The following is a 23726-nucleotide window of genomic DNA, read 5'->3' on the forward strand; positions in this document are numbered from 1 at the left end:
AAATTATGTCCTTTCCTAGTCAGTCATCTGCCAATAGCTCTTTCATCTGAAATGAAGGACATAATAGGTTTTTATATTTTAGAGAATATGTCAGTTTGCTTTTATTTTGTTCCAGATTTCTCTCCCCATAACCTTTTAATATATTTCTCTTGGCCCACTCCCTTTGCCTCCCCTGAATCTGTGTGATGCTGCCTCAGCTCTTCTCTGTGCACCGTGCTAGGAAGCTTCCTTTTTGGCAGAGAAGATGTTGCTGCGTGTTTTCTAAGGAGGCTCTTAGGTTGGTTTAACGTTACTTTAATGGTAAATAGTCATAGACCATGTAGATGTGGTGGTACTTTGTAAGGACTTTATTCTGGTCCCAGGCTCTGGGTATCATCTTTCATCCCCACCGGGAGAGAGGTAAGAGATGAGAAGAGGTCTGCCTGGGCGACACAGCACGAGCAGAGTGGCTGAAGAGAAAGAGGCAGCAGAAAGAAGCTTTATCTCAGTTCCCTTTATTATAAGAGAAGGGGAGTAGTCCTTGCTGTCCACTCGACATCCTGGGATTATGGTGAAGTACAAAAAAATGATGTCTCTAAAGTACTGTGAAATTGCTCCACAGAGCAAGGCAGCCTTCCTGCACGAAAGCCCAGCGATGGAATTCAAGTGATGACCTTCCACCCCTTAAGGGTTGTCATTTGCTTGGAACAATTAACGGTATTTTCTACCAAAATCACACTGACAACTAATGGGAAGAGAGTAAATCTCAACCCAGCCTTTGACTGGTTTCCTGGAAGGAGATATTCTGTGGGTCCATGGACTCCTGTGACCGCTCTGGCATTTTCCTCTCTTCGTTCTTGTGGCACGTGGCTTTCCTATCTGTTTCTCTTTCTGAAGGATGGTTATGCAAGGCATGAGAGAATTGCTTGAAAGAACAGTCTGTGTGGTTCCTGCCTCACATTACAGCATCTGGAGGAGATGAGAAAGAAAGAGAAAAGCCTGTGGAGTAACACAGTGAGTGGGTGGAAGCTGTTAGGAAATGAAAGGGAATAAAAACTGAAAGTAGGATCCCGAGGCCAGCCCGCGTGAGGGCCCAAGTCAGGTTGAATGATGTGCGTTTGGAGCGAGGCCTTCAGAGTGGCTTGAGAGCGCGAGAGTAAAAATAGCTGCCTTTAATCTTCCTAAAGCCTCACTTTATCTCAGGAATTGCAGGGGCCTTGGAGGAATGCTCGCTAATTCTGGGAAATGTCTGTATAACAGAGGTGGGCCAGGGCCTCTGTTCTCCAGGGTCACCCGCAAGCCTTTGGCCTCTGGCTGGGCAGGTGGGAGTGCTTGGCTTGGAGCCTATCCTCCGTCTGGGGCCGAGAGCATGGCAGTTCCTGAGCCCTGGTCGAAAAACCCAGAGCTGCTCCCACTCGCACATAGTAAAACCATAATACCCCTCCAGAGAGCTGGGCTGAAATCACCATCTCTTCTGCTCACCCCGATACAAATTCATAAGTCGCCCCAGAGTCAGGGGAAGAGAAGAAGCTTAAAGATGCCCACAAATAAAAAACTGCACCTTCAGTAGGCCCTGCCTCCTATTTAACAAGTGCAGGAAAGTCTGGTTCTGGAGGTCAGGTGGTCCCCCTAGAGAATGCTTAATTCTGACTCCCCTCTGTTCTTCAGCAAGGCTTCTTGCCTGTCACTGGGCTGCTCGGGAAATGCAGGTGTGTGTTCACTTAAGCAAAACATGGAGGAAGGGCAGTGAACCACCAAAACCAACAGCCCAGGATGCCCGCAGCTGACAGGGCAGTCCCAGGCCTGGTTTAGAGAGCACGCTTTCACTGATGGTCCCGGAGATCCAGCAGGCCAGAGGCGCTGGGGTAACTTTAAGGTGAACGCCTTTTTTTAAAGCCTCAAGCCGATGCTTGTCTAGTCGAGATGTACTTGGAAGTTTATGCTGCTTGCATTCTTGAAGCATTTTCCAGGCTCAGTTACTCTGCGAAGCCCCTAGCTAGTCACTTACCAGAGTTGCCAATTGTACTCGTCAGGTCCGGCCGCAGTGACAGGACTGGCCTCCTGGCCCCGCCAACTGCAGGGCATAGGGAAACGTGGGAGAGCATGTACCCAGCTGTAAATGTCTCTGTTGCACTGATTTTTTTTTTTTCGGTACGCGGGCCTCTCACTGTCGTGGCCTCTCCCGTTGCGGAGCACAGGCTCCGGAGGCGCAGGCTCAGCGGCCATGGCTCATGGGCCCAGCCGCTCCACGGCATGTGGGATCTTCCCCAACCAGGGCACGAACCCGTGTCCCCTGCATTGGCAGGCAGATTCTTTTTTTTTTTTTTAATTAATTAATTTTATTTATTTATTTTTGGCCATGTTGGGTCTTCGTTGCTGCGCACGGGCTTTCTCTAGCTGCGGTGAGCGGGGGCTACTCTTCGTTGCAGTGTGTGGGCTTCTCATTGCAGTGGCTTCCCTTGTTGCAGAGCACGGGCCCTAGGCGTGCGGGCTTCAGTAGTTATGGCACGCGGGTTCAGTAGTTGTGGCACATGGGCTTAGTTGCTCCGCGGCATGTGGGATCCTCCTGGACCAGGGATTGAACGCATGTCCCGTGCATTGGCAGGCGGATTCTCAACCACTGCACCACCAGGGAAGCCCCTGGCAGGCAGATTCTTAACCACTGTGCCACCAGGGAAGCCCATCTGTTGCACTGATTTTTTAATTGAGGGAAACAAGCATTCTGGGACCCACAGACTCAGAGGTGAGCAGGCATCTGACAGCAGAGGTCAGCCCCATGGTAGGTCCCACTTTGGGGACCTTTAAAAATCCTCAAACGTGGTCCTCACTACTCAGATTTTTCACTCCCCCTACCCCCCTAAGATTTGTATTACTCTCAAACCCTGCTCATTTCCACTGCTGAAAGCTTTAATGTTTCCTGAAGCTTACCTGACCAAGACATTACCATTGTTAACTTCGGAGTAACAAATACGTAAAATTGTCAATACATTTATGTCCCAGGTGCTGACTTAGTTGTAGGGTATGAAATGGTGAATGAAACAGACATGTTTCTTGCTTCTGTTCTAGTGGGAGGGTAGCAATGACCGTCAGTTAGTCAGTCTTCCCTTTGATGGTTTGGGTCTCACCAGGTCTTGTACATCCAGAGTTCTGTGTGTGAGCCTGGGCAAGGTGATATGGCCTACTCACTTCTACTTTTATTTCAAAGATTAATGTTTTGATAATTTTTGGCTTTAGCATCCTTTGATTAGGGCAAGAGCCCTTCATGTTAAACCACTAGCTGAGAACAGAAGTGTTGATAGAGGCGCAGTATATTAATTAGTTGGTAAGTTCACTCCAACACCCAGCACACTAGGAGAGAGTTCTAGAAAGTGGATTATCCTTCGGACTTCTGGGCTCACCCACAAGAGAACTGCGTCTGCTTTCCTCAGCCTCCCCCCAGCTGCCGCAGAAGCATTTACAAGACCCCAGGCGAGCCTGGGCACCTCTTTAAATTTTGCACCGTAGGCACCTCGCTTGCCTCACCCGAGGCCCAGCCCTGGCAGCACCAAACAGTTCCTGAGACCCAAGTCCTACAGAAAGACACACGTGGTCTCCCGCCTTGGGGCCCTCACAGCTGAGCCAGGAGATGTGCCTCACGGGGAGAGTAGCAACAGCGAGGTAGTGTGGCTGGTGCCCAAGGTCAACTACAGACCAGGGTCGTAGGAGCTCTCCAAGGTCTCGAAAGGAACACAAGGCGAGTTGAGCTTCAAGCTCAGCCTTGGCGTTGGGTGGAGTTTAGATAAGCTGAGAGAAAGGGGAACAGCATTTTAGCCAAAGGCAAGAGTCTGAGTAGAGGCATCATGGTGAGATGGAAATACAACTTTGGATCTGGTTTCTGTGTGATCCTGGCAAGTTACATACCCTTCCTGGGCCTCCTTTCCAAGTTTGTTAGATTACTATCTCCTCTGAAGGGTTACTGTGCCGTAAGGTGTGAAGTGTCTACTGCAGTGGCTCCACGTGGGGAGGGGGAGGGGGTGCTCAAGAAGCGGTAATCATACGATCGTTGCTGCAGGTAAAGCACGAAGTTCGAAGCTCGAGGGGGTAGGATGGAGCCAGCTGAGCTGGCCTCCATCCAGGGTCAGCCTTTCACATAGTCCTGAATGGGCAGTGAGCAGCCAATCAGCCCAGCTCCCTGCCGGCCTCCCACCCTGGGCTGCACCGAAAACAGAGCCCCTCCTTAGCACACACAGTTGGCAAGCACGCTCTCCCAGCCTGTCCTAGGCCTCACCCCTCTTTAGGCCTATATAGCCAGGGGGTGGGGATATTGAGGAATCCGTATTGATTGCAGGCCCCACCCTAGCCAGGATCCTAATCTCACACGTGGCCCAGACCCCTAGCTGATGACTCAGCCTCCAGTCTCGGCACATTCTGTCCTCACACCTGTACGGGGTGAACTTCTTCAGACCCTCTTGCTCTGGTCACTGCCCTCTGCAGGCACCTCCAGGGCAGCGGGTCTAGCCCTGGCTGCATAGCGGAAGCCCTTGAAAATCCCGATGCCCGAGGCCACACCCCAGACCGATTCTGTCAGCTTCTCTGGGAGGTAGGACCTCCCCTTCCCTTTCCCCATCAGTAATTAAAGCTCCTCAGAGGACTGCGAATGTACAGACAAAACTGGGAACTCCTGCAATGGCTCCCCATCGTGGGCTTGGGTTTAGGGAGGGGCGGAGGAGAAGGGACTAGCCCTGCACTGTGCAGTGTGATCGGTAGCGTCGCCATCCCCTGGAGCTTTTTAGAAATGCAGAATCGGAGGACTAGCCGATTGTGAATCTGCACTTCTACCAGGTTCCCGGGTGATTCCTGCACACTGTCAAGCACTGGCACCAGCTTTTACTAGACGCTCACAGTGGTCCAGGTGAGGTGCCAGGTACTTACACATGCCATTTCATCTCAGCCTCACAGCCTCTCAGCCGTTAGCGCACCCTCTGACAAACAAGGAGACACCGGCCATTCGTTCAACAAATCCTTCCTGAGTGCCTAATATGAGAGAAGCTCTGTACTAGGGACTGGGGATCAAGAAGGGCGCTCCCCTGCTGGACTAGTGCTTAGAGACCAATGGGGTATGATGTCAGCGTTCTCACTTAACAGCTGTGTGTTCATGGGTGACTCCCTTGGCCTCTCTGAGCTCCAGTTTCCTCTTCTGCAGCTCTGGGCTGTGGTCATGATTCAGTGATTTCCCCTAGGCCAAGTACTCACCAGAAGGCTTGGATCTAGCTTGAGTTCAAGAATGGTTGCTATTGTTTATACTAGTAAAATACCAGCAGGTTGTGGGGAGGAGGGGGAGTGGGGTAGAGGGACACCAGGCCACAGTGGTGCCTGCGGAGAGGCGGCAGGGATGAGGGCGAGGTCGTGAACGCCAAGAACCTCCCAGGAGGTGATGCACCGGGGAGGAGCCGGGGTGTGGACAAGGCTGCCCTGTCCTCGCGCTGCCTGGCGTCATTTCTCCGGATCAGGCTGGTTCTTCCCACTTTTCTGACGAGTAGATGAATCAGACCACTAGAAGCAGCATGAGTCTGGGCCTAGATCTCGCCCTTGGTCCCTTGAAGCCCTTTGTGGTTCCTCGAGGCAAGACACCGAGCAGCCCCTCCAGACCCGGGCTTCATTAGCCCGAGGTCCTCTCCTGCGCCCCACCTTGGCCTGCGGAGCACGGGCGGCCCCTTACGGCGGAGCCGAGCCACGGCAGCGGGCCCTGGCGAGTCCCAGGCGTGCCAAGGGCGACGGGGAAGCGCAGCCAAGCCGGCTGAGACCCCGCCCCACGCGGCCCTGGTCCCACGGGGTGGGGCCCCGGCTGTGGAATTGCGGCCCGGGCCCGCGCAGGGGTCGGGTCCGCGGAATCGGCTTAGGGGTTTCGTGTTCCTCGGAGTCCCACCATTGTTTCCTGTAATTTAATTTTCTCTCCTGAAGGCGCTGCTAATTAAATCCTTTCTCCGGCGAGCCGTCGTCCCCCTCCCCTGCTCCTCTGTTTATTAATTACCCAGCACGTGCGAGGGAGCCAGGCGCGCTCAGGTGGACGGGCCTCGCTGCTCGCTCTACTGGCCGCCTGCTCAGCTCCCTCCTCGGGTCTCTCAGGGCTCTTTCCACCTGGACCATGTGAGCAGTCCTTACAAGTCTGATTAAAAGCAGGAACGGCCCTTTTCCTGCTGCTGCTGACCTCTGCTGGCTTGGAATCCATCAAAATCCAGTTCATTGCATTTCGCCTCCCCTTTCTTCCCACCTCTGAAACCGTACTCCTCGCTGCTTTTTCCCCTAAGCGCTCTTCCTGCCTTGCCCCCCACCGTCCAGTGCACGACATGCTAGGCAGAGGTTTGCCACACTGAGCCCCGTGGCTTGTGGAAGGTCTCACAGCTTATCTAAGGCACAGACGGGACTAGAACCCAGCTCTCCTGAAGCTTAGCCTCTCAGGGGTCACGAACTCCGAAGGCTCCAGGGGCCCTGTGTGTTGCACAGTGGGGAGGGGTGGAGTCTGCGGCAAGGGAGAGCTGTGCTTGCCCCTTTGGGGGGGTTCATTCAGTGTGCCCCACTGAGGGCCGAGAATGGCCACTTCTTGATAAGTCTAAGAGTGAGTCCAAAGAGGGTGTGAAGAAAAGGGAAGCCTCCTACACTGTTGGTGGGAATGGAAATTGGTGCAGCCGAAAACAGTATGGAAGTCCCTTAAAAAACTAAAACTAAAGTTTAAGCAATTCCACTCCTAGGCATATAATTGGGAAACAGTGAAAACTCTAATTCAGAAACATACATTCACCCCAGTGTTCATAGCAGCACTATTTACAATAGCCAAGACATGGAAACAACCTAAGTGTCCATCGACAGATGAACAGATAAAGAAGATGTGGCACATATATGCTATGGAATATTACTCAGCCATAAAAAAGAAGGAAATAATGCCATTTGCAGCAACATAGATGGACCTAGAGTTTATCATACTGAGCGAAGTAAGTCAGACAGAGAAAGACGAATATCCTATGATATCACTTATACATGGAATCTTAAAAAATGATACAAATGAACTTATTTACAAAACAGAAACAGACTCACGGACATAGAAAAACTAATCATGACCAAAGTGGAAAGTAGAGGAGATGGATAAATTTGGGATTAACAGATACATACTACGCTATATAAAATAGATAAACAATGAGGACCTACTGCATAGCACAGGGATCAATATCTTGTAATAAGCTATAATGGGAAAGAATCTGAAAAAAATATCTATCTATCTATAGATACATAGATGTACATATATATCTATGTACGTATATATGTACAACTGAATCATTTTGCTGTACACCTGAAACATTGTAAATCAACTATACTTCAGTAAAAAATTAACATTGCATATTTAACTATAAAAAAGAAAAGAGTGAGTCCGATGTCCGAGGATGGCAGTGACCGGAACCACTGGGCACTTTGGACTCACCGTGTGGTGATCTTTCCAAGATGCTGCTTAGGGGACATGTGAGCCCCACCCCCATGCCTGCCCATCCAAGGCCTAGTTCTGCCCATGCTGTGGAGAAGGTTCCCAGGCTGGCACCCCTCCCACCGCTCATGCAGGGCCCCCCTTCCCCTCAGATCTCCCCATGTCTTGGACGCCACTCTCCCCTCCTCTCTATCTACAGTTCCCCATTCAGACCGCATCTGGCCCAACTCTCAGCTCTCTATCAATCAGGCAGAAAAAGAAGGCAGTTCCAGCGGATCCCAGAATTTGAAAGGAGGCGTTGTGGCTGGGGGGTGTGTGCTGTCTTTAAGGAGATACTGGTGGTGGGGATTTCAGGCATCACAAGGAGGCCAGAAGGGGGCATTTGGGGACAGGGACTCTGGGAAGGAGCCCACACACAGGACTGCCTCCCCTCTGGAAGCCTCCCAACGCTGGCTCTCAGCTGCTCTCGGCTCAGAGTTTCAGGTCAGTGCCCTGCTCCCTGCCTGCTAGCTTCTGGCTAAGGCTGCCTTCAGTGGGGAGGGCGTTAACATGTGATCTCGCTTCGCCAGCTATCCCTTTGGCCCCTCCGGAGGCTTCTCTTTTCGCATAGGTTGTAGATGAGCTTTGGCGGCTGTGTCTCTTCCTCCTTAGGACCCACTCCATCTTAGGGTCTTTGGTGCCTCCCCTGCTCTGGTCTCTGTGGGAGGGGGTGTGAGAGGTGCCCAGCTGTGCTCAGCCTTCTGGCAGTGTCTGGTCCCCACCTGCAGGTGCCCTGATACTGCCTGGGAGTAACTGCCTGGAAATAACTGAGGCCTTTCCCCCGGGCTAGGCATTGTCCCTGAGCCCTGGAGGATGGCCCCCAGCCTGGACTGTCCTCAGACCCGCACAGTCAGTCTCTGGTAGAAGCTGCTTCATCCAGGGCAACTCGCCATCATCATCAGTCTGGGAGGAACCAGATACACCCATAGTTCCTGAAATCAGCCTGTTTTCACCTGCACAGTCACCTCAAGCAGCTGACTGTCTGCTCTGTGAAGAGAGAGGCTGAGCCTTATTCCTGTCTCTGTTCCCACCAGGGCCTGTCACATAGTAGGTGCTCAGTAAATTTGTTGGCTGAATCAGTCAGTCAATGAACTGATGAATAAAAATGCGACTCCTTGTTACTTTTCAGCAGGGAATTTATTGGATGTCTACAACAGTCCACGTAGAAAGACAATCTAGTGTCTGGGTTAAAAGGATAAAGTCAGGAGCAGGCAGCCTGGGTTTGAATCCCAGCTCTGCCACAAGGCTTTGGACAAGTTATATAACCTCTTTGGGCCTCAGTTTCTTTATCTGGAAAATAGGGGTAGTAATAAATCATACCTCAAGGGGTTGCTATGAGGAATAAATAGTGCAGGTAAAGTGTGTGTACGACAAGGGCCTGCTATGCAGAGAATGTTCAGTAAGTGCTGGCCATTCTCACTCACGGTAGAATTACTGCGACAGTAGTGTCAGTGGACTGCACTCTACACTAGGAATGGGGGAAACCAGGGCACTTCATCGTCCCCATTCCCGCCCTCTAAGGTTCACAGTAGAGTTGGGAGATGAAATCCACAAGGAGGGAGGAAGTTAGAGCTGCCAGGTGTAGGGGAAGATTCCCCCAGGGCTGGACTAGTTGAGGAGAGGCCCTGTGGGATGTAGTGGGGCTGGGAGAGGCCTAGGCTGATGGAAGAGGCATGTGGTTGTGGGGTGTGGGGTCACCCATGAGGGGGCAGCGGGCCACAAGGGGGATGTGGACCTTGCCAGTCAACTCAGGAGACTGTACATCACGCAGGTCATCCCTACATTTCAGGGTTTTCAGCTTTTCAAATCTACTCGAGCTCCTGGAGGCCATCCTGGCAGAAACAGTTTCCTTCCAACCGCATTTGCTGAGTCTGGGTGGGAAGGAAAGAGTGATGGGGAGCTCCCAGAGGCCCCTCTTTGGGCCCAGGGTGAGGTCCAGGGATCTCCGATGGTCCCAATTGAGTTTTCCAGCAGCTTCAGGCTGAAACTCTGGGCAATAAACATGACCCCCTGCCTTTGGTCTCCAACCTGGAGGACCCTGCTGATCTAAACATCAGTTTGTGCCTGATGCACCCAAGCAGGACACCCTTGACCTAGGATGAGCCAAGGGTTTGTAAGAAGTGATCAGAGGGAGGAGACAGGGGGAGCGTGCCTTTAGGGCTAAAATCTTCTCTGACTGTGGTTGCATACTCATGCTCCTATCACTCCTAAATGGAGACTTGAAATTCCCAGAAATCAACTGGCATCCCTGCCCCTGGATAGTCCTTCCCATCCCCACTTCCACCCACAGCCTTGCTTTTCTGCCTAACCAACTCCTATTCATCCTCTGTGACCCAGATGTCACCTCCTCTGGGAAGTCTTCCAGCCTACCCACGGCTGAGTGAGTGCTCTCCTCCAGGCTTCCCTAGCACCCTGTCCTCCTCCTTCCATCAGCGCTGTCATACCACAGGACCGTCTGTGATTGGTCCTCTTCCCTGTGAGCTCCCCCAGGTCAGGCAATGGGTCTCATTCATCTTTGCCTTCCTGGTTTTTTGCACCATGCCTGGCATCGAGTCAGCATCAATGAATGTTTGAGGCATGAATGGAGAAGCTGGGCCAGCACGACCCAGAGTGAGAGGAATAGGGCAGAGGCAGAGGCCAACACCAAGAGCAGCTGAGCTACCCCAGACACTGCCTGCCCCACCAGCAGGCTCGCCTGGCCGCTAAGCAGGTCCAAGGTTCTACCTCATCTCTAAGGCACCTGGGATAAGACAGGAGTCAGGCATCCTTGCTCTCTGCCCATCACCCCCTTTTCTCCCCAGCAGGAGGGGCTGCTTCCCAAGCATCCCTGAGTGCATGCCCAGAAGCAGGGCAGGAGGGACATGAGGGGGAACAATGAGGCCAGTTGGAGGACACAGGGTACAGAGAGGAGCCAGGGCACTGGGGGGACCAAATACATGGAGTGACAGGGACAACCATGCTCTTAGTGGAGGAGACTGGCTGAAAGATGGCTGCCAGGACCGAAGGACTGGGCTCCTCATTATAGTGGAGGGGGATGTGGTTTAGGTCTCCTCAAGTACATCGTTTCCCCAAAGCTCCTTTGGTTCCCGAGCGCTGGGGAGCCCAGTATCTCCCTGTGTTTGCCACTGGGTGTGGAGACCAGAGGACCTATGACCTCTGCTGCCACAGGCAGATGGTTCCCCACCCCCCGGCTTTGGGAGTCAGAGACTTGTGTGTAAAAAAGCTCTGAACCCCTTCCTCCACTCAAGGTTGCAGAGTGGTTATGAAGAGTGACACCATCAACTGCCAACCAATGGGCCAATGACAGTGGCGAGCGCTTCAGGGGCCCTGAACCCTGCCCAGGGTCATGTTCTCCTCCCAGTTCCAGTGCTCCTGATGGCCTGTCCTTTGAGGTCACACTGATCACCCCACCTCAACCTTCAGGATCACCTTGGATCCTTTCAGCAGTGCCCCTTCAGTCATGCTCCATGTCTGTGAAGTGCCTCTGATATCCTCCCTTCCTTACCAGCTTGCAGCCACTATTCCCCCCTAGACCCTGGTTACATCATACACAGATCATAGCAAATGCCTCTTATCTGGTCCCTCCCACTTCCAGTCTACCTGCCAAGGCTCCATTTTCTGAACTCTAGCTCTAATCAGGTAATTCCCTTGCTCAAAACCTTCAATGGTTCCCTATTACCGGTCAAATTTATTCCAGATCTCTTAGCTTGGCATTCAAGGCCCCTCTGCTCAGGTCCCAACTCTTAGCCTTAACTCCCTCTGCCTCACTGTGATGTCCCCGATCCTAACTGTTCCACGATCATTCCAAGGCTCCAGGCCTGTTCCCTCCACCTGGACAGCCCTCTCCATCCCTCTCCACCCGCAGAGATCTCATCCCTCCTTCCAGGCTCTGCCCAAATGGAAGCTCCTTGCTCCCTACCTCTGGATGTGCTCTCTTCGTCCTTTGAGCACTCCCAGGAACCTCTCCCAGGATGTGAACCCCTGGAGAACAGAGCTGTCTCATTTGTCTTCCAGCCCCACTGTGTGCACAGCCCAGTGCTGGGCACATCAGGGGAAGAAGAGGTATGTGGTGAGCGAATGAGCACGGATCTGTGCAATCATTGAGCACCTACTACGTGCCTGGTCCCTGCCAGGCATCCAGGGTACAGTGTGAACAAGGCAGGTGTGTCTGCCCTGTGGGGTATGGATAGCTCAGACTCTAGAATGTGCTGAGGGTTAGCTGCAGCTCCATTCATCCCTTCCCGCTGGCCCCAGCACATCTCGGGACTGCCTTGCTGGTTGCCCCTTGGTGTGTGTTCAGGGAATGCCGACCCATATACAACACTGACCTTGGCTGAAGGTTCTTCAACAGCCCAAGTAGGATGAGCACTTTGCAGCTGTGTCTTCCATCAGTCCAGGCCTGCACATCTTTGGATGCATCAGAGGCTATGCCCATTCCCCTGCTCAGGGACCACTCCCTCCCTGCAGGGCTCCACACCCTCCCAGCTGCCAAGGGGCCGAGAGGAGGGGGCCCTGCCTGATCCTCGGTGGTGGGCAGCTCTGGCTGAGATGGAGGACCAGGCGGACTCCCCTCTGCATTCACTCCCCAACTGTCATGGGAAGGAGTGGGAGAGGGGGATTGCGAGAGGGAGGCGGAGGCAAGTTCCCAGGTGGGACATTCCATCCCTGGTGCCTGTGGGTCCACGCAGACCTGCTACCAACCAGGGTTGATACCCGCACTTTTACCAGCCACGTGGCACAATCCTGACCGCTCACAGTGGACACTGGCTGAAGGGCTGGAGCAGGATCCTGGGGGCCCCGCGCTGCTGCCAGGCGCTGCCCTTTTCATCGCTGGATTCGAGGTGAGCCCGGGATCCCAGGGAAGGAGCAACAGTGTCTGGGCAGCAGGGGCGGATTACTCAGGGAGTCTGGACACTGGTTACTTACCTACTGGAACAGAAGCGTTTTTAATACTTACCTTAAATATTTTAGCAGCTAGTATGACGGTGTCGGTATACTCCAGCCTTACCAGCCCTGCTACCAACCAGAGCGCCAAAACCATCACAACAAGCCCAATTTAAAACCACATATTTTATTGATGTTCTTCATCGACATTATAGGGCCATGTGTACAAATATTTCTCAAGTCCTACACCTGGCAACCTCCCCACTGTCACCCCCACTGGCCAGTCAGCCAGGAGATGACTCCCTGCACGTATCCCTTTTGCTCCCTCACACTGCTGAGCCTCCAGGAGACTGAGCAGGGCAGGGCTGGCTTCCAAGCCTGAGCTTTGGGGTCAGGAGTGAGCCAGGCCCTTTCCCTTCTCGCCTTCCACTCCCACTGATTCAATATGGTCAGAACTGAGGGTGAGGATGCCCCCCCCGCCCCAATGGCCCCTCCATCCAGGAAGCCTGGGCTCCCCTTCAACCCTCTCCGCCACATCCTTCCCCTCCAAGTGACCTACCTGCTGCCCAGCAAGATGGCGGAGTGACTGTTTTGCAGGGGGTGGGGACATGGGGTCAGCAACAGGATGCTCCTGGTGGCAGGGATTTCATCCTGTTCACCACCGTATACCAGTGCCTGGTGGAGACCTGGCACACAGTTGGTGCTCAGTAAATACATGTAGGATGAACGAGTGAATAATATAAGAGGGAGAACTATGAGCAGGTGGCACCATTACTACATTAGTTCTCTAGGGGCCATGAAGGCAGAACCAAGATAAAGTCCTCCCAAGCTCTGCTCGGGAACTCGAGGTGCTGTGCAGTGTCGTGTAGCAACGGTTGGGGTCACTGTGGCCACCAGCTGGACACTGCAGAGTGTGGGCTCCAGCAGACTGGATGGCAGAACGACCTTGGGACCCGGTCAGGAGGGGGCGCTTGTGTTGTCCCCACTCCCTCATATGCCCCAGGAGTCTGGTCTTCTGGGTCCCAGAATGCAGAGCAGTGCCCTCATCCAGAGCTAGTCAGGGCTGGTCTCCCAATTGCACCCCTATATTCCGGTCTCCCTGTTCCTGAGCCTCAACTCTCCCAATCTCACTCCTCAGAGTTGAACGTGATTTTCCAGCTTTGCTCTCCCCACCACTGCCCCGACCTGCCCCTGACACTGCCCCATCTCCCTGTCCTCAAAGGCCAACCCCCTCAACTAGCATTAATACCTAGTAGTCCCATCTCGCTGGTGGTCAGGTAGGGTCCTGAAAGTTTGCATCATGATTTTCAGACTACTCCATCCCGCCCCATCCTCCACGAAAGCAAATAATTCACAGGTGTCTCTGCAGATCTTGCCTCTGGACCTGGCAATCATGAAGAAGACACTGGCATCTTGGGGTGGGAAAGGATCTTCCTTTCCCTGACCGTGTGCAGAAATTCTTTCCACAGCATGCCTGCCAGATGACTGCCTAGTCCCTTCCGGAATACCTCCAGTTGTGAGGCACTCACTACCTTCCCAGGCAACTATTCAAACACTGAACAGCTTTAGCTGCTAGAATGTCCTTCAGAAATGAACCCATTTGCCCCTTTCATTCTCAGTCCCCAAATATCCCAGTGCCCAATCTCTGTGTGACCCTCTCTCTTCCCATTCTTTCTCTATTTTCATAACAACATTCCTCACCACTTTCTCTCTCTCTCTCTCTCTCTCTCTCTATCTCTCTCTCTCTCACACACACACACACACACGATCACATGCCCCCCCTTCTATATGGTTGTGCAGTCACACACCACTCTCATTTATCAGTATCTCCCTTTCCTTCTCTCTTCTTCCTTGCCTTCCCAGCATCTAGCAAAGACCCAGAGGCTGGAAGAGTGCCAGGGAAAGGAAGCATCCAGCCAGGCCCTGGATGGCACTGGGTAGCCGGCTGGGGCGGGGTGGACAGGGGACAGCAGCTAGAAGTCCCAGGCCATTGGCTGCTGTCTCCCAGAAAAAGGCCTTGCAACTTGAGGGCTGGGCAGCGAGCTGCTGAGTTCTTTTTTCCCTCCATTGTTCACAATTCCACGGAGGGGATGAGGACACACACCCCTCCTTTCCCAACCTCACTAGCAGCTGGCAGAGCTGACTTGGCTGCCTCTCACACGTGGTAATTTTAAACCTTTTGCCAGACTCCAGGTCCTGGGGAGCTGCATACCAGCAGCAAGAATCCCCTCCCGACTCCTGACATGGGGCTGAGAGGAAAAGCTCTAGCAGATAGCAGTGATGACATGAGACTTGGTGGAGCGTGGGTGAACCAGGCAGAGGGGAAAAGCAGGCACCCCAAGGGGGAAGAAACAAAAGAGAAGCTCTGAACGGTTAGCAGCCACCAGGCTGGCTCACGGGGAACCTAGCAACGCCTCAGTGGCCATTTTCCCTCCTTGTCGTGATCCACCAGCCAACGCTGTTCTCTGTATGTTACAGACCAGGGGTGGATGCTAGGGCCTTACCGGCCCAAAGCTGTAGTGGGCCATGGGTGGAGACAGGGTGCTGTGGTCTTATGTTCACGAGGAGTCAACACACACACACACAGAGGAATGATGGGAGTGCCTGCTACTTGTCCCGCTGCTTGGAGCTCTCACTTCCAACATTGAACATGGGGACCAGCAGGCCCAGGAGCCACCTCTTTCCGAAGACCTCCTGTAAGTTCTTGCGCCAAGGCCGGGCCCTCACTGCCACCCCCTTCCGCACCTGGTGGCGGGTCTGCCCCCGGAGGATCAGCAGCAGCTGATGGCAGCAGAAGCCAGCGCAGGCCAGGCCGACGGCAAACCAGAGGTAGAGCATGAGGATGACGAACATTTCAGGACCAAGGACAGCTCCTGCAGGGGGGCGGGAAAACAACAGAATCGCTTTACACCCAGGCCACGCCCCGAACTGCCGTCCAAGCAGGCGCTTTCCACTAGGGAGGGAGATTAATGAGATTGAAGCTACATCTCAGCTCGGCAGCGAGGGAGAGGAACAAGTTGTCCTAACTTCTTCCTACTGCTGATGGCTCCTGAGGCGAGAGAGGAGAACTGGGGACGTGGGAGACGCTTCTATGGGCAGTGCCTAGATGCTAGCATTTCCTCAGGGTCAGTGATACCATCTCTCTCTCTCTCTCTCTGCCTTCTCTTTTGGGGCTAGAAACAGGGAGAAGGGTTGTTTTTCAGGAGGAGAGAGGAGTGAGCTGAGGACCCTGGAGAGGGAGCTGGTGCCTGGGCAGCTGTCTAGACTGCAGTGCCTTCTCCTCGGAGCTGTGAGCACTGGCTGGGAGGACTCGGGAAAGTGACAGCATGATGGAGAACAGGGCCTAGTCATCAAGAAGAATAAATCACGAGTTTCAAGGCAGTGCAGAGGATAATTCAGTCATCAATGTTAAAAAGAGGACAGTATGGCACTGGAACTTTCAGCCACAGCCGTCCTGTCAGAGCTTGCTAAGGCTGGAAAAGGCCCCCAAGGTCATCAGTCTAGGTCCCTGCCTTGAGCTGGACCTTCCCTAAACCCCTCTAAACCAGCACTCTCCATGACTGGTTTAAACATCACTGAGTAAGAAATTCTCCACTCTTCCTCCGAGTTGGGGTGGCCGGTCCGTGCTAAGTTTGAATCTCCCAGCTCTGTGGTCTTGCACAAGTTTCTTAACTTGTCTGAGCTGCAGTTTGCTCATAATGTAAAATGGGTATAACAACAATGACTCCATGGGGTTGCACGTTTCAGAGAAATTGTGTGCGCAGTGGCCAGCATTCTGGTTCACACTCAGCGCAGCACTCCCTGCTGGGCATCCTTCACAGATAAGGAGACTACCTCCAAAAGGGGCTCAAGCTTAACTCTTAAGACCATCACGCTTTCTCCTTCTCCTTTCCAGGGCTTGGAGATCTGGCTGGGTTACAACTTTAGCAGCCTTGACCTGCCCAGCAGCCAGGGCAGTGGGCCCAGGAGAGAACTCAAAAGCCCTCCTCAGCCCCTCTCTCCAGCAGGGCAAGCTCACCATCACTTCCTCCAGTGAGATGCCAGAGACCCTACCTTATAACCTATTCAACCTCTGCAAATCTCAACCCTATTCCTCCCTTCTCCAGCTTCCCGTGGTGCCCACGGAACTCTTCTCAGCTCCCCACGTTTCCATTCCCAGACCCCTGAGGGCTGGGCTTTTAAAACTTTTCCAGGGACTTCCCTGGTGGCGCAGTGGTTAAGACTTCACGCTCCCTATGCAGGGGGCCCAGGTTCGATCCCTGGTCAGGGAACGAGATCCCACATGCATGCCACAACTAAGAGTTCGCATGCCACAATTAAGCAGCCTGTGAGCCTCAACTAAGGAGCCCGCCTGTCACAACTAAGACCCAGTGCAACCAAATAAATAAATTAAAAAAAACACTTTTCCAATCTGAGCAATGGTGGACTCAGTGGCCAGGAGGATGTGGATATGACTCAGGTTTGCTCATGAGCATCCCCCTCTTGCCCTCAGCCCTAGGAGCTTTGATAGCAGGTTTCTCTTTGCAAACTTGGGGACAAATAAAGTCCTGCTGTCCAGGGGACGGAAAGCTCAGTCCAGCTGGCTTGCACGGGGGGCAGGGGGCAGCAACGGTACAGGGCTCACCTTGCGCTGTGCCATGCCTCTGACCTACTTCTTCCTTGTCAGCACAGGTTAGCTCATGCAGCCATGTGCAGGATGAAGGATCCTGGAACCATGGTGCCCTCTGGGGTGCAGGAATGCTACAGGCAAAGATGGCGTTCAAGCTGGGCTGTGCAAACATCAGAGCTGTCGAGCGCAAGCCTGCCTTGCACCTCAGCCTCAGGGACAAGCCTGGGCTGATGGAAGCTGTTTTCCACAGTCTCTTTTTTCTGGCGCTAAATCAAGGCCTGAAGAAAAGACCTTGTGGCCTTTCCCCGGCCCCTTGCAGCAGCTACAAAAGGCTAATCTGGGGACATGCTTTCTCTCAAAGTGTTTGAAGCTGCCTAGCCTGGCTGCCTCAGCTTCTCTGAACTATTTAATAATAGTTCTGCTTCTTTTAGAAAATCACAGAATATTCCTAATGGGCCTGAAGGGTCACACCACCCAATCACTCCACCCTGGCTTTCCACCAAGCACCTATAGCACCTCTGACAGATCATCACCCAGCATCTTTAATATACATCCTGGGATAAGAAGCTCTCTCCCTCCCAAAGTGGCTCATTCATCAAGAAGCAACTGCAGGGAGGCAGTATTGTGGGAAGAATGTGGGCTCTGGAGGCTAGCAGCGCTGAGTCCAAAGCTTGGGTTGGACTCATACTAGCTGTGTGCTTTCAAAGCAACTTAACCTTGTTAAGCCTTTGGTTGCTGAGTCTTTAAAAATGATATAATAATACCTACCTCACAAACTTGTCCTGAGGATTGGATGAAATGAGACCTGCACAGTGGTTAGCACATAATATTTGCTCAACAAATATTAACCCCTTTTCCCTTCTACTGGACTTTCTGGCACTCACCACACTGGCGTACTTTTCCAAATGCCACGACACAGGTCAGATGGTGTCATCTCCATTTCCCAGATGAGAAGAATGAGGCTCAGAGAAGTGACACAACCTGTACTGGTCCCACGAAGCCAAAAGAAAGAACAGCTTCTAAAATCTAACTGGCCAGTCTCCTTCCTCTCTGGCATCAACGGAGGGCATGTGGGTACAGCCACCAGAAGACCCCCACCCCACTTCTGGCTCACGGGGCCCACACACGGCCATCCCGTGCTCTGGTGGCAGATCTGCCTTAGGGGCAGTACCACAGTTGGGGACAGCTCAATCTAGCAAACGACTCGTCCCTTTTTACTTCCTGTCCACCTGGCCTCTGGAGCAGATGAGAGGGCAGTGCCCTCAACCATCTGGGTTGAGAAGAGAGGGAGAAGGGACAGGAAGGGAGAAGCTGAACAGGTGAGGTGTGTGTCAGGGCAGGCGAGAGAAGGGCTGTCAAGGGGAAAGATGAAAGGCCAGCAAAGGAGGAGGATGAGATGGGAGAGTTGGAGATTAGAAATCACGGCCTCGGGACTTCCCTGGTGGTCCAGTAGTTAGGAATCTGCCTTCCAGTGCAGGGGATGTGGGTTTGATCCCTGGTCGGGGAACTAAGATCCCACATGCCATGGGGCAACTAAGCCCGTGCACTCTAGGGCCCGCGGGACAACTAGAGAGTCCCCGCACCGCCACTCCAGAGCCCGAGCACCACAACTAGAGAGAAGCTCGCGCGCCGCAGCAAAGAGCCCATGAACCGCAACAAAAGATCCTGCACGCGACAATGAAGATCCTGCGTGCCGCGGCTAAGACCCAATGCAGCCAAATAAGGAAAAGAAAAAGAAAAAGAAATCTTGTCCTCCTTTTCCTAGTGGGTCTGGTGAGGAGGTAAAAGATAGTGGGACTCATTTTTCTGCTACAATAGGGATCTGGGCCCCAGGATAGGCACTGACTGGCTCTGCTCCCTCATCAGATCAAAGCAAGAGGTTCCTCTTCTTTACTTTCCTGTCTCCCACCCAAACCTAGCACATATGGACAGGCCTCAAGCCCAGCTTAAATCAAACCATTTCAAGATCCTCTCTTTGGAAGCATCCATTTTTATGTGATGAAACTACTTGGAAAAGAAAGTGTAATCAGCCTCTCTGGCTCTCCTCATCTCTCCACCTGCCTGTGCTCACACTCTACCGCCTAGCCCGCCCACTTTCCCTCCCTCGTCCTGGCTATTTCAGTCCCAGCAGCCTCCTATGCTGGCGCCAGGATCCAGAAGGTCGGAGAGCTCTGAGTTCTGGGTCCAGCTCAACCACCAGCCCTCAAGGCAACCCTCATAGCTGGGTCCTTCCTCCAGGGCCTCTGTGTTCCCACTGCCAAATGGCACAAAGTTTTACACCTGCAGAGGACTGGGCTGAGGCCCCAACAAAGACCAAAACGATGGCTTCCCCCAGAGTGGGGCCGAATTTTATGAATGTCCAGCCCAGGCATATCAAGACAATTTGGGGTTCTCAGTGGAAGAAGCTGCACTCTGTCTTTTTTGTCCCTGAAAGGTCAGTGGGGTATGAAACACGCTGTATTCCCTCCGCTGCTGCGCGTTGTCTAAAGACCTGGGAGGCAGGCCAGAGGCTGCTGCTCGGAAGTACTAAGATCCTGGGGAGCCATTTAACCCCATCTGAGCCTCAGTTTCTTCATGAGAAATGGAGATGACATCACACACGCACAGCTACATGTCCCTATGTGCATGCTACTAATTGTAACAGCCAAGTCAGTCAGAGTCAAAGGCCGGGGTAGGTGGAGTGAAGGAAATGAGGTAGGGGCCAATTTCATGGCCAGGCAGGGTGGGTCCTGACCGGTGTCAAGGCCTGGTCCCTGCCACCAGGAACCAGGTTCTCCTTGGGGTACTCTCCTTGGGGTACGCTATATAAAGCACAGTCCTCACCAGGGGGCATAGCTGAGCCCCAGCGTGAAGGTCTACATGCCTGGCTCCTGCAAGTGTAAGAGCCTCCTGGAGGGTCAGATCCCACGCCAGTCCCATGGCGCTGTGGTGTGAAGATGGAGCCATTAAATATGGCTGCATCTCCAACCAGATGCTCCTTGCTCTGAGCCATCTGCAGACTGGAGGACCACCTGGAGGGGGTCAAACATAGTGGGTAGGAGGGCGAGGGTTAGCCTCCTGCTGGGACTGGCCCGGCACCCTGGTCAGCCTTACTGTGGTTGACCAGCAAGACCTTTGGAGGGCAAAGTCCTCGGAGGAATGTGAGCAGGATTGGGGTCCAGGCAGAGGAAGGACATAGCACGGGGGTACCTCACAGGCTGCACGGAGGGACGGCCAGCAATCAGCCCCTCCTGGCACAGGGCAGGTGTATTGCCTGGTTTGCCACAATTCTATGAGCAAATGGGCAGCGGCGAGCACCGAGGAGAAGATGAATGAGGATGGATGTGGGGAGGGAGGTTGCCAGCTGACATACAGCATGCCCAGTTAGTCTGCTTTTGTTTTTTTTTTTTTTTTTGCGGTACGCGGGCCTCTCACTGTTGTGGCCTCTCCCGTTGCGGAGCACAGGCTCCGGAAGTGCAGGCTCAGCGGCCATGGCTCACGGGCCCAGCCGCTCCGCGGCATGTGGGATCTTCCCAGACCGGGGCACGAACCCGTGTCCCCTGCATCGGTAGGCGGACCCTCAACCACTGCGCCACCAGGGAAGCCCTGCCCAGTTAGTCTGAATTTCAAACAGATAACTAAAAAACTTTAGTGTAAGTATGTCCGCTGCAATATTCAGGAAATACTTATATTAAATAGTTATGCATTGTTTATCTGAAATTACAATTTAATTGGGCATCCTGTATTTGCTAAATCTGGCAAACTTGGGGTTGAGGTAGAAGGTCTTTGCATAGGGCCCAACCTGCCTGCCAAGGTCCACTCACCGGAGAAGAACTGGCTGATGGAGGTGGGAAGGAGCGTGAGGAAGGCCAGGGGGTGGGCGAAGGAGATGGAAAGGACTGCGGAGATGTAGGCCACGCCGGCCACCATGGAGTAGAGGCAGGCCAGGGAGGTGTAGAGGCAGAACAGGATGAAGTTGCGCATGTTCCTGCTCCCGATGCAGTTGCCGGTGAAGAAACAGTGATGGTCGTGCCTCAGGGTGACTCTGGCGCACACTCGGCAGAAGTGGGCGCTGGGCGGAGGGCACAGGGCCCTCCTGGCTGCGGTCCCCTGGCAGGCGTCCAGGTCGTCTGGGGAGTTCTGGATGACCAGGACGTAATTACCCAGGGCGTTGGTTGAGAGGAACAGGAAGAATGCCCCGTGGAGCAGCGCAGGTGAGAAGAGCCGGGCGGCCGAGGGGTCCTCACGCATACTAGGCAGGAAGAGGAAGAGCTGCAGCACGAAGGTCACCAGGGAGATGCACAGGAAGTAGGCGGGGGCCACCACGTTGAGCAGCCTGAGGGCCAGCATCCTCGATTACATTCCTAAGGGGCCCAGGGGGAGAGGAAGACTCACTGCAGCGTCCGGAGGGCTCCCTAGGGCTCTCCCCGGCGCTGTCTGTCCGTCCTGCTCCACGCAAATCCATGTCCCTCGGACCACCCCTCCTCTCTTCCCTAACCCGTGACCAAGCAGGCGTGAGACCCCAAGATCGTTTCAGCGTCTGGGAGCCAAGCCCTACCTTCTGGTGCCCACCTCCTCCGTTTTTGAGGCACCTCGGCGCCTTGACGGCCCGGGGGTCAGGTACAAGGAGGGCGAGGTGGGGACTTGTTCTCAGTCCGTAGGAGGTGGCTGGGGGTGGAGGAGCGGCGGGCGGCGGGGGGGCTGCCTAGGGCTCTGCTTTTTTTTTCTGGTACGCGTGCCTCTCACTGCCGCGGCCTCGGGCCCAGCCGCTCCGCGGTATGTGGGACCCTCCCGCACCGGGGCACGAACCGGCGTCCCCTGCATTGGCAGGCGGACTCTCAACCACTGCGCCACCAGGGAAGCCCCTAGAGCTCTGCTTTTTTATGGCAGTGGAGACGTGCCCAGGTTTGGGATTCCTCCTTCAGACCCCCTAGGAGGAGAAAGCAGAAGATCTGGGGTGGGGGCAGATAGAAATGGCCTACTGGAAGTACTGTTTCACCTCCCCTTTCTCCTTGCCACCCCCCCCATATTGGGCAATACTCAGGGACCTTACGCATAACGCAAAGAGATTTGGGGATATGTGTGCTTGCCTGTGTGTGTGTGTGTGCGTGTGTGTGTGTGTGCGGGGGGTGCTCCTTGTGTGTGATTTTGTATGTGTAATCTGTGTGTGCCTCGGTATCTGTGTTTGTGTGTATCTGTGTGTACACACACGCAGCCGCTGCCACCTGGCTTTTTAGAAAAAATCAATGACAACAATCGATACATTTCCACAAGCACTTAGGCGATGGGTGGGATGGGGGGCGCAGCAGGAATACCTGTGTCAGCCGTTTCCGGTCAGCCCATTTCTCCGAAGCTGGCTGCCCTAGCTATTTCTTGGCAAAGAGCGTTTTCATTTGAGGCGACGAAATTAAAATCGCCCCCCCCCCATCCGCGCTTTCCTCCCGCCCTCCTGGAGCGAGAAACCCAAACAACCCCGATGGCGCTGAAACCCCTTCGATGCCAACAAGCTCTCCCTGGGCGCAGGCGTGGATGCTTGGCCAGGTTTCCAGGGGATCGACCCCCGCCGCTGAGCGCAGCCCTACCACAAATTTATTCCACCCCGCCCCACAGCCCCGGTTCCTGCCCGGCTTCGGAAGCCACTGAAAAATAGGATTCCGGGCGCCCGCGAGAACTTTTCCAGGGGCTAAGGAGCAGGCGAGCCCGAGGCGCGAGAAAAGTTCTGGGAAGGCTGCTGCACCCAGGACGGGCGAATGCCACTAGGCCTCCGTCCAGGCTGTCCCGTCCCCACTGGGTGACTGATCACCTTGGAGTCCCCTTTGCAGGTGCCAGTGCCCCAGGAGACTCGCGCCAGCCATGCGGACCGCGGGTCTCTCTCCGCCGCAGGGGCTCAGCGCAGGGCACGCCAGGGGGTGGTCGCTGGGGGCTCCCGGGGGCTGCGGCGGCGCTGACCACCCTAGAGAGCCCTGGCCCGGGATCCGGCGAAGCGAGTGTCTTCCCCACGCTGGTCGCCAGGGGGGCCGCGGGAGCAGCCTCCAGATGCGCGGCGGCGCCTGGAAGGCGAAGGACGGGCTGGGGGAGTGAGGGGCGCACGGCGGGCGGCCGCACCGCAGCCCCGGCCCTGTGCGGGAGAAGGGACATCGGAGACCGCCGGGGCGGCCCGGTGGCCGTTTAGCACTGGCGCCGGCCGCGCCCGCGGCGGCGGGCGGCACAGCCGGAGCCCTAGCGAGGCAGGCAGCGCGGGCGGCCGCCGGCCACCGCCTCCCGGACGCCCGGGAAGCCGCCCCCCGCGCGGCCGCCGCCGCCGCACCGCCGCAGAGCAGTGGGGAAATGAACTCACCAAGCTCTGGTCGCGGACAAGAGGAGCCCTGCACGCCGGATCTCGCCCTCCCCGAGGCTGCAAAGTTGTGGGCTCGGCCCCGCTGGCTCGCAGCCTCCTCACGCTTCGCTTCGGGGACTGGGCAGGTAGCGGGGGTGTGGGGAGGAGGGAGCGGGCAGCTGCCGTCCTCCCACTGGGGCGCCGGCGAGTGGGGGCCAGGAGACGGCGGGGATGGCAGCTGGGCACCCCCGCCCCCAGCCCGCCACCCCTCCCTCCCCTCCTAGGGGCGGTGCTCTGGCCACCCCTCTCAGCCTCGGGGACTTGCCCCCCTTCCTCCCCTCACTCCTCTGGAGCGGGCTGGGGCTCCCCGCCTGACTTCAGCCACTGGTTCCAGCAGGGAGCTCTGGATTCCACCCTGATGTGATGCTCTAACCATCATCTGCTCCTTCCCTCCCCACTGTGGCTAA

The 23726-nt window shown here is 54.7% G+C and overlaps 2 protein-coding genes across 6 annotated transcripts in view; one reads left to right on the forward strand and one right to left on the reverse strand.

Annotated features, from left to right (window-relative positions):
• The window catches only part of TMEM63C (transmembrane protein 63C), a 135381-nt gene that overhangs the window by 2909 nt on the left and 108746 nt on the right, over positions 1 to 23726 (forward strand). The gene's annotated exons all lie outside the window — the stretch shown is intronic.
• On the reverse strand, positions 12523 to 23504 carry ZDHHC22 (zinc finger DHHC-type palmitoyltransferase 22). Of its 2 annotated transcripts, XM_060295105.1 has the most exons (4): positions 23281 to 23504; positions 22747 to 22993; positions 20768 to 21307; positions 12523 to 15228 (listed from the first exon to the last, which is right to left on the reverse strand). In XM_060295105.1, exons 3-4 carry the CDS (start codon positions 21291 to 21293, stop codon positions 14963 to 14965), a joined length of 792 nt encoding a protein of 263 aa, XP_060151088.1. In that variant the 5' UTR covers positions 21294 to 21307; positions 22747 to 22993; positions 23281 to 23504; the 3' UTR covers positions 12523 to 14962. The 2 variants fall into 2 exon arrangements, with proteins under 2 accessions (XP_060151088.1, XP_030687726.1); XM_030831866.2 differs by lacking the exon at positions 22747 to 22993 and having other exon boundaries at positions 23281 to 23503.

This window comes from Globicephala melas, chromosome 2 (assembly GCF_963455315.2).
Source record: "Globicephala melas chromosome 2, mGloMel1.2, whole genome shotgun sequence".
In the NCBI taxonomy this organism is placed as follows: Eukaryota; Metazoa; Chordata; class Mammalia; order Artiodactyla; family Delphinidae; genus Globicephala; species Globicephala melas.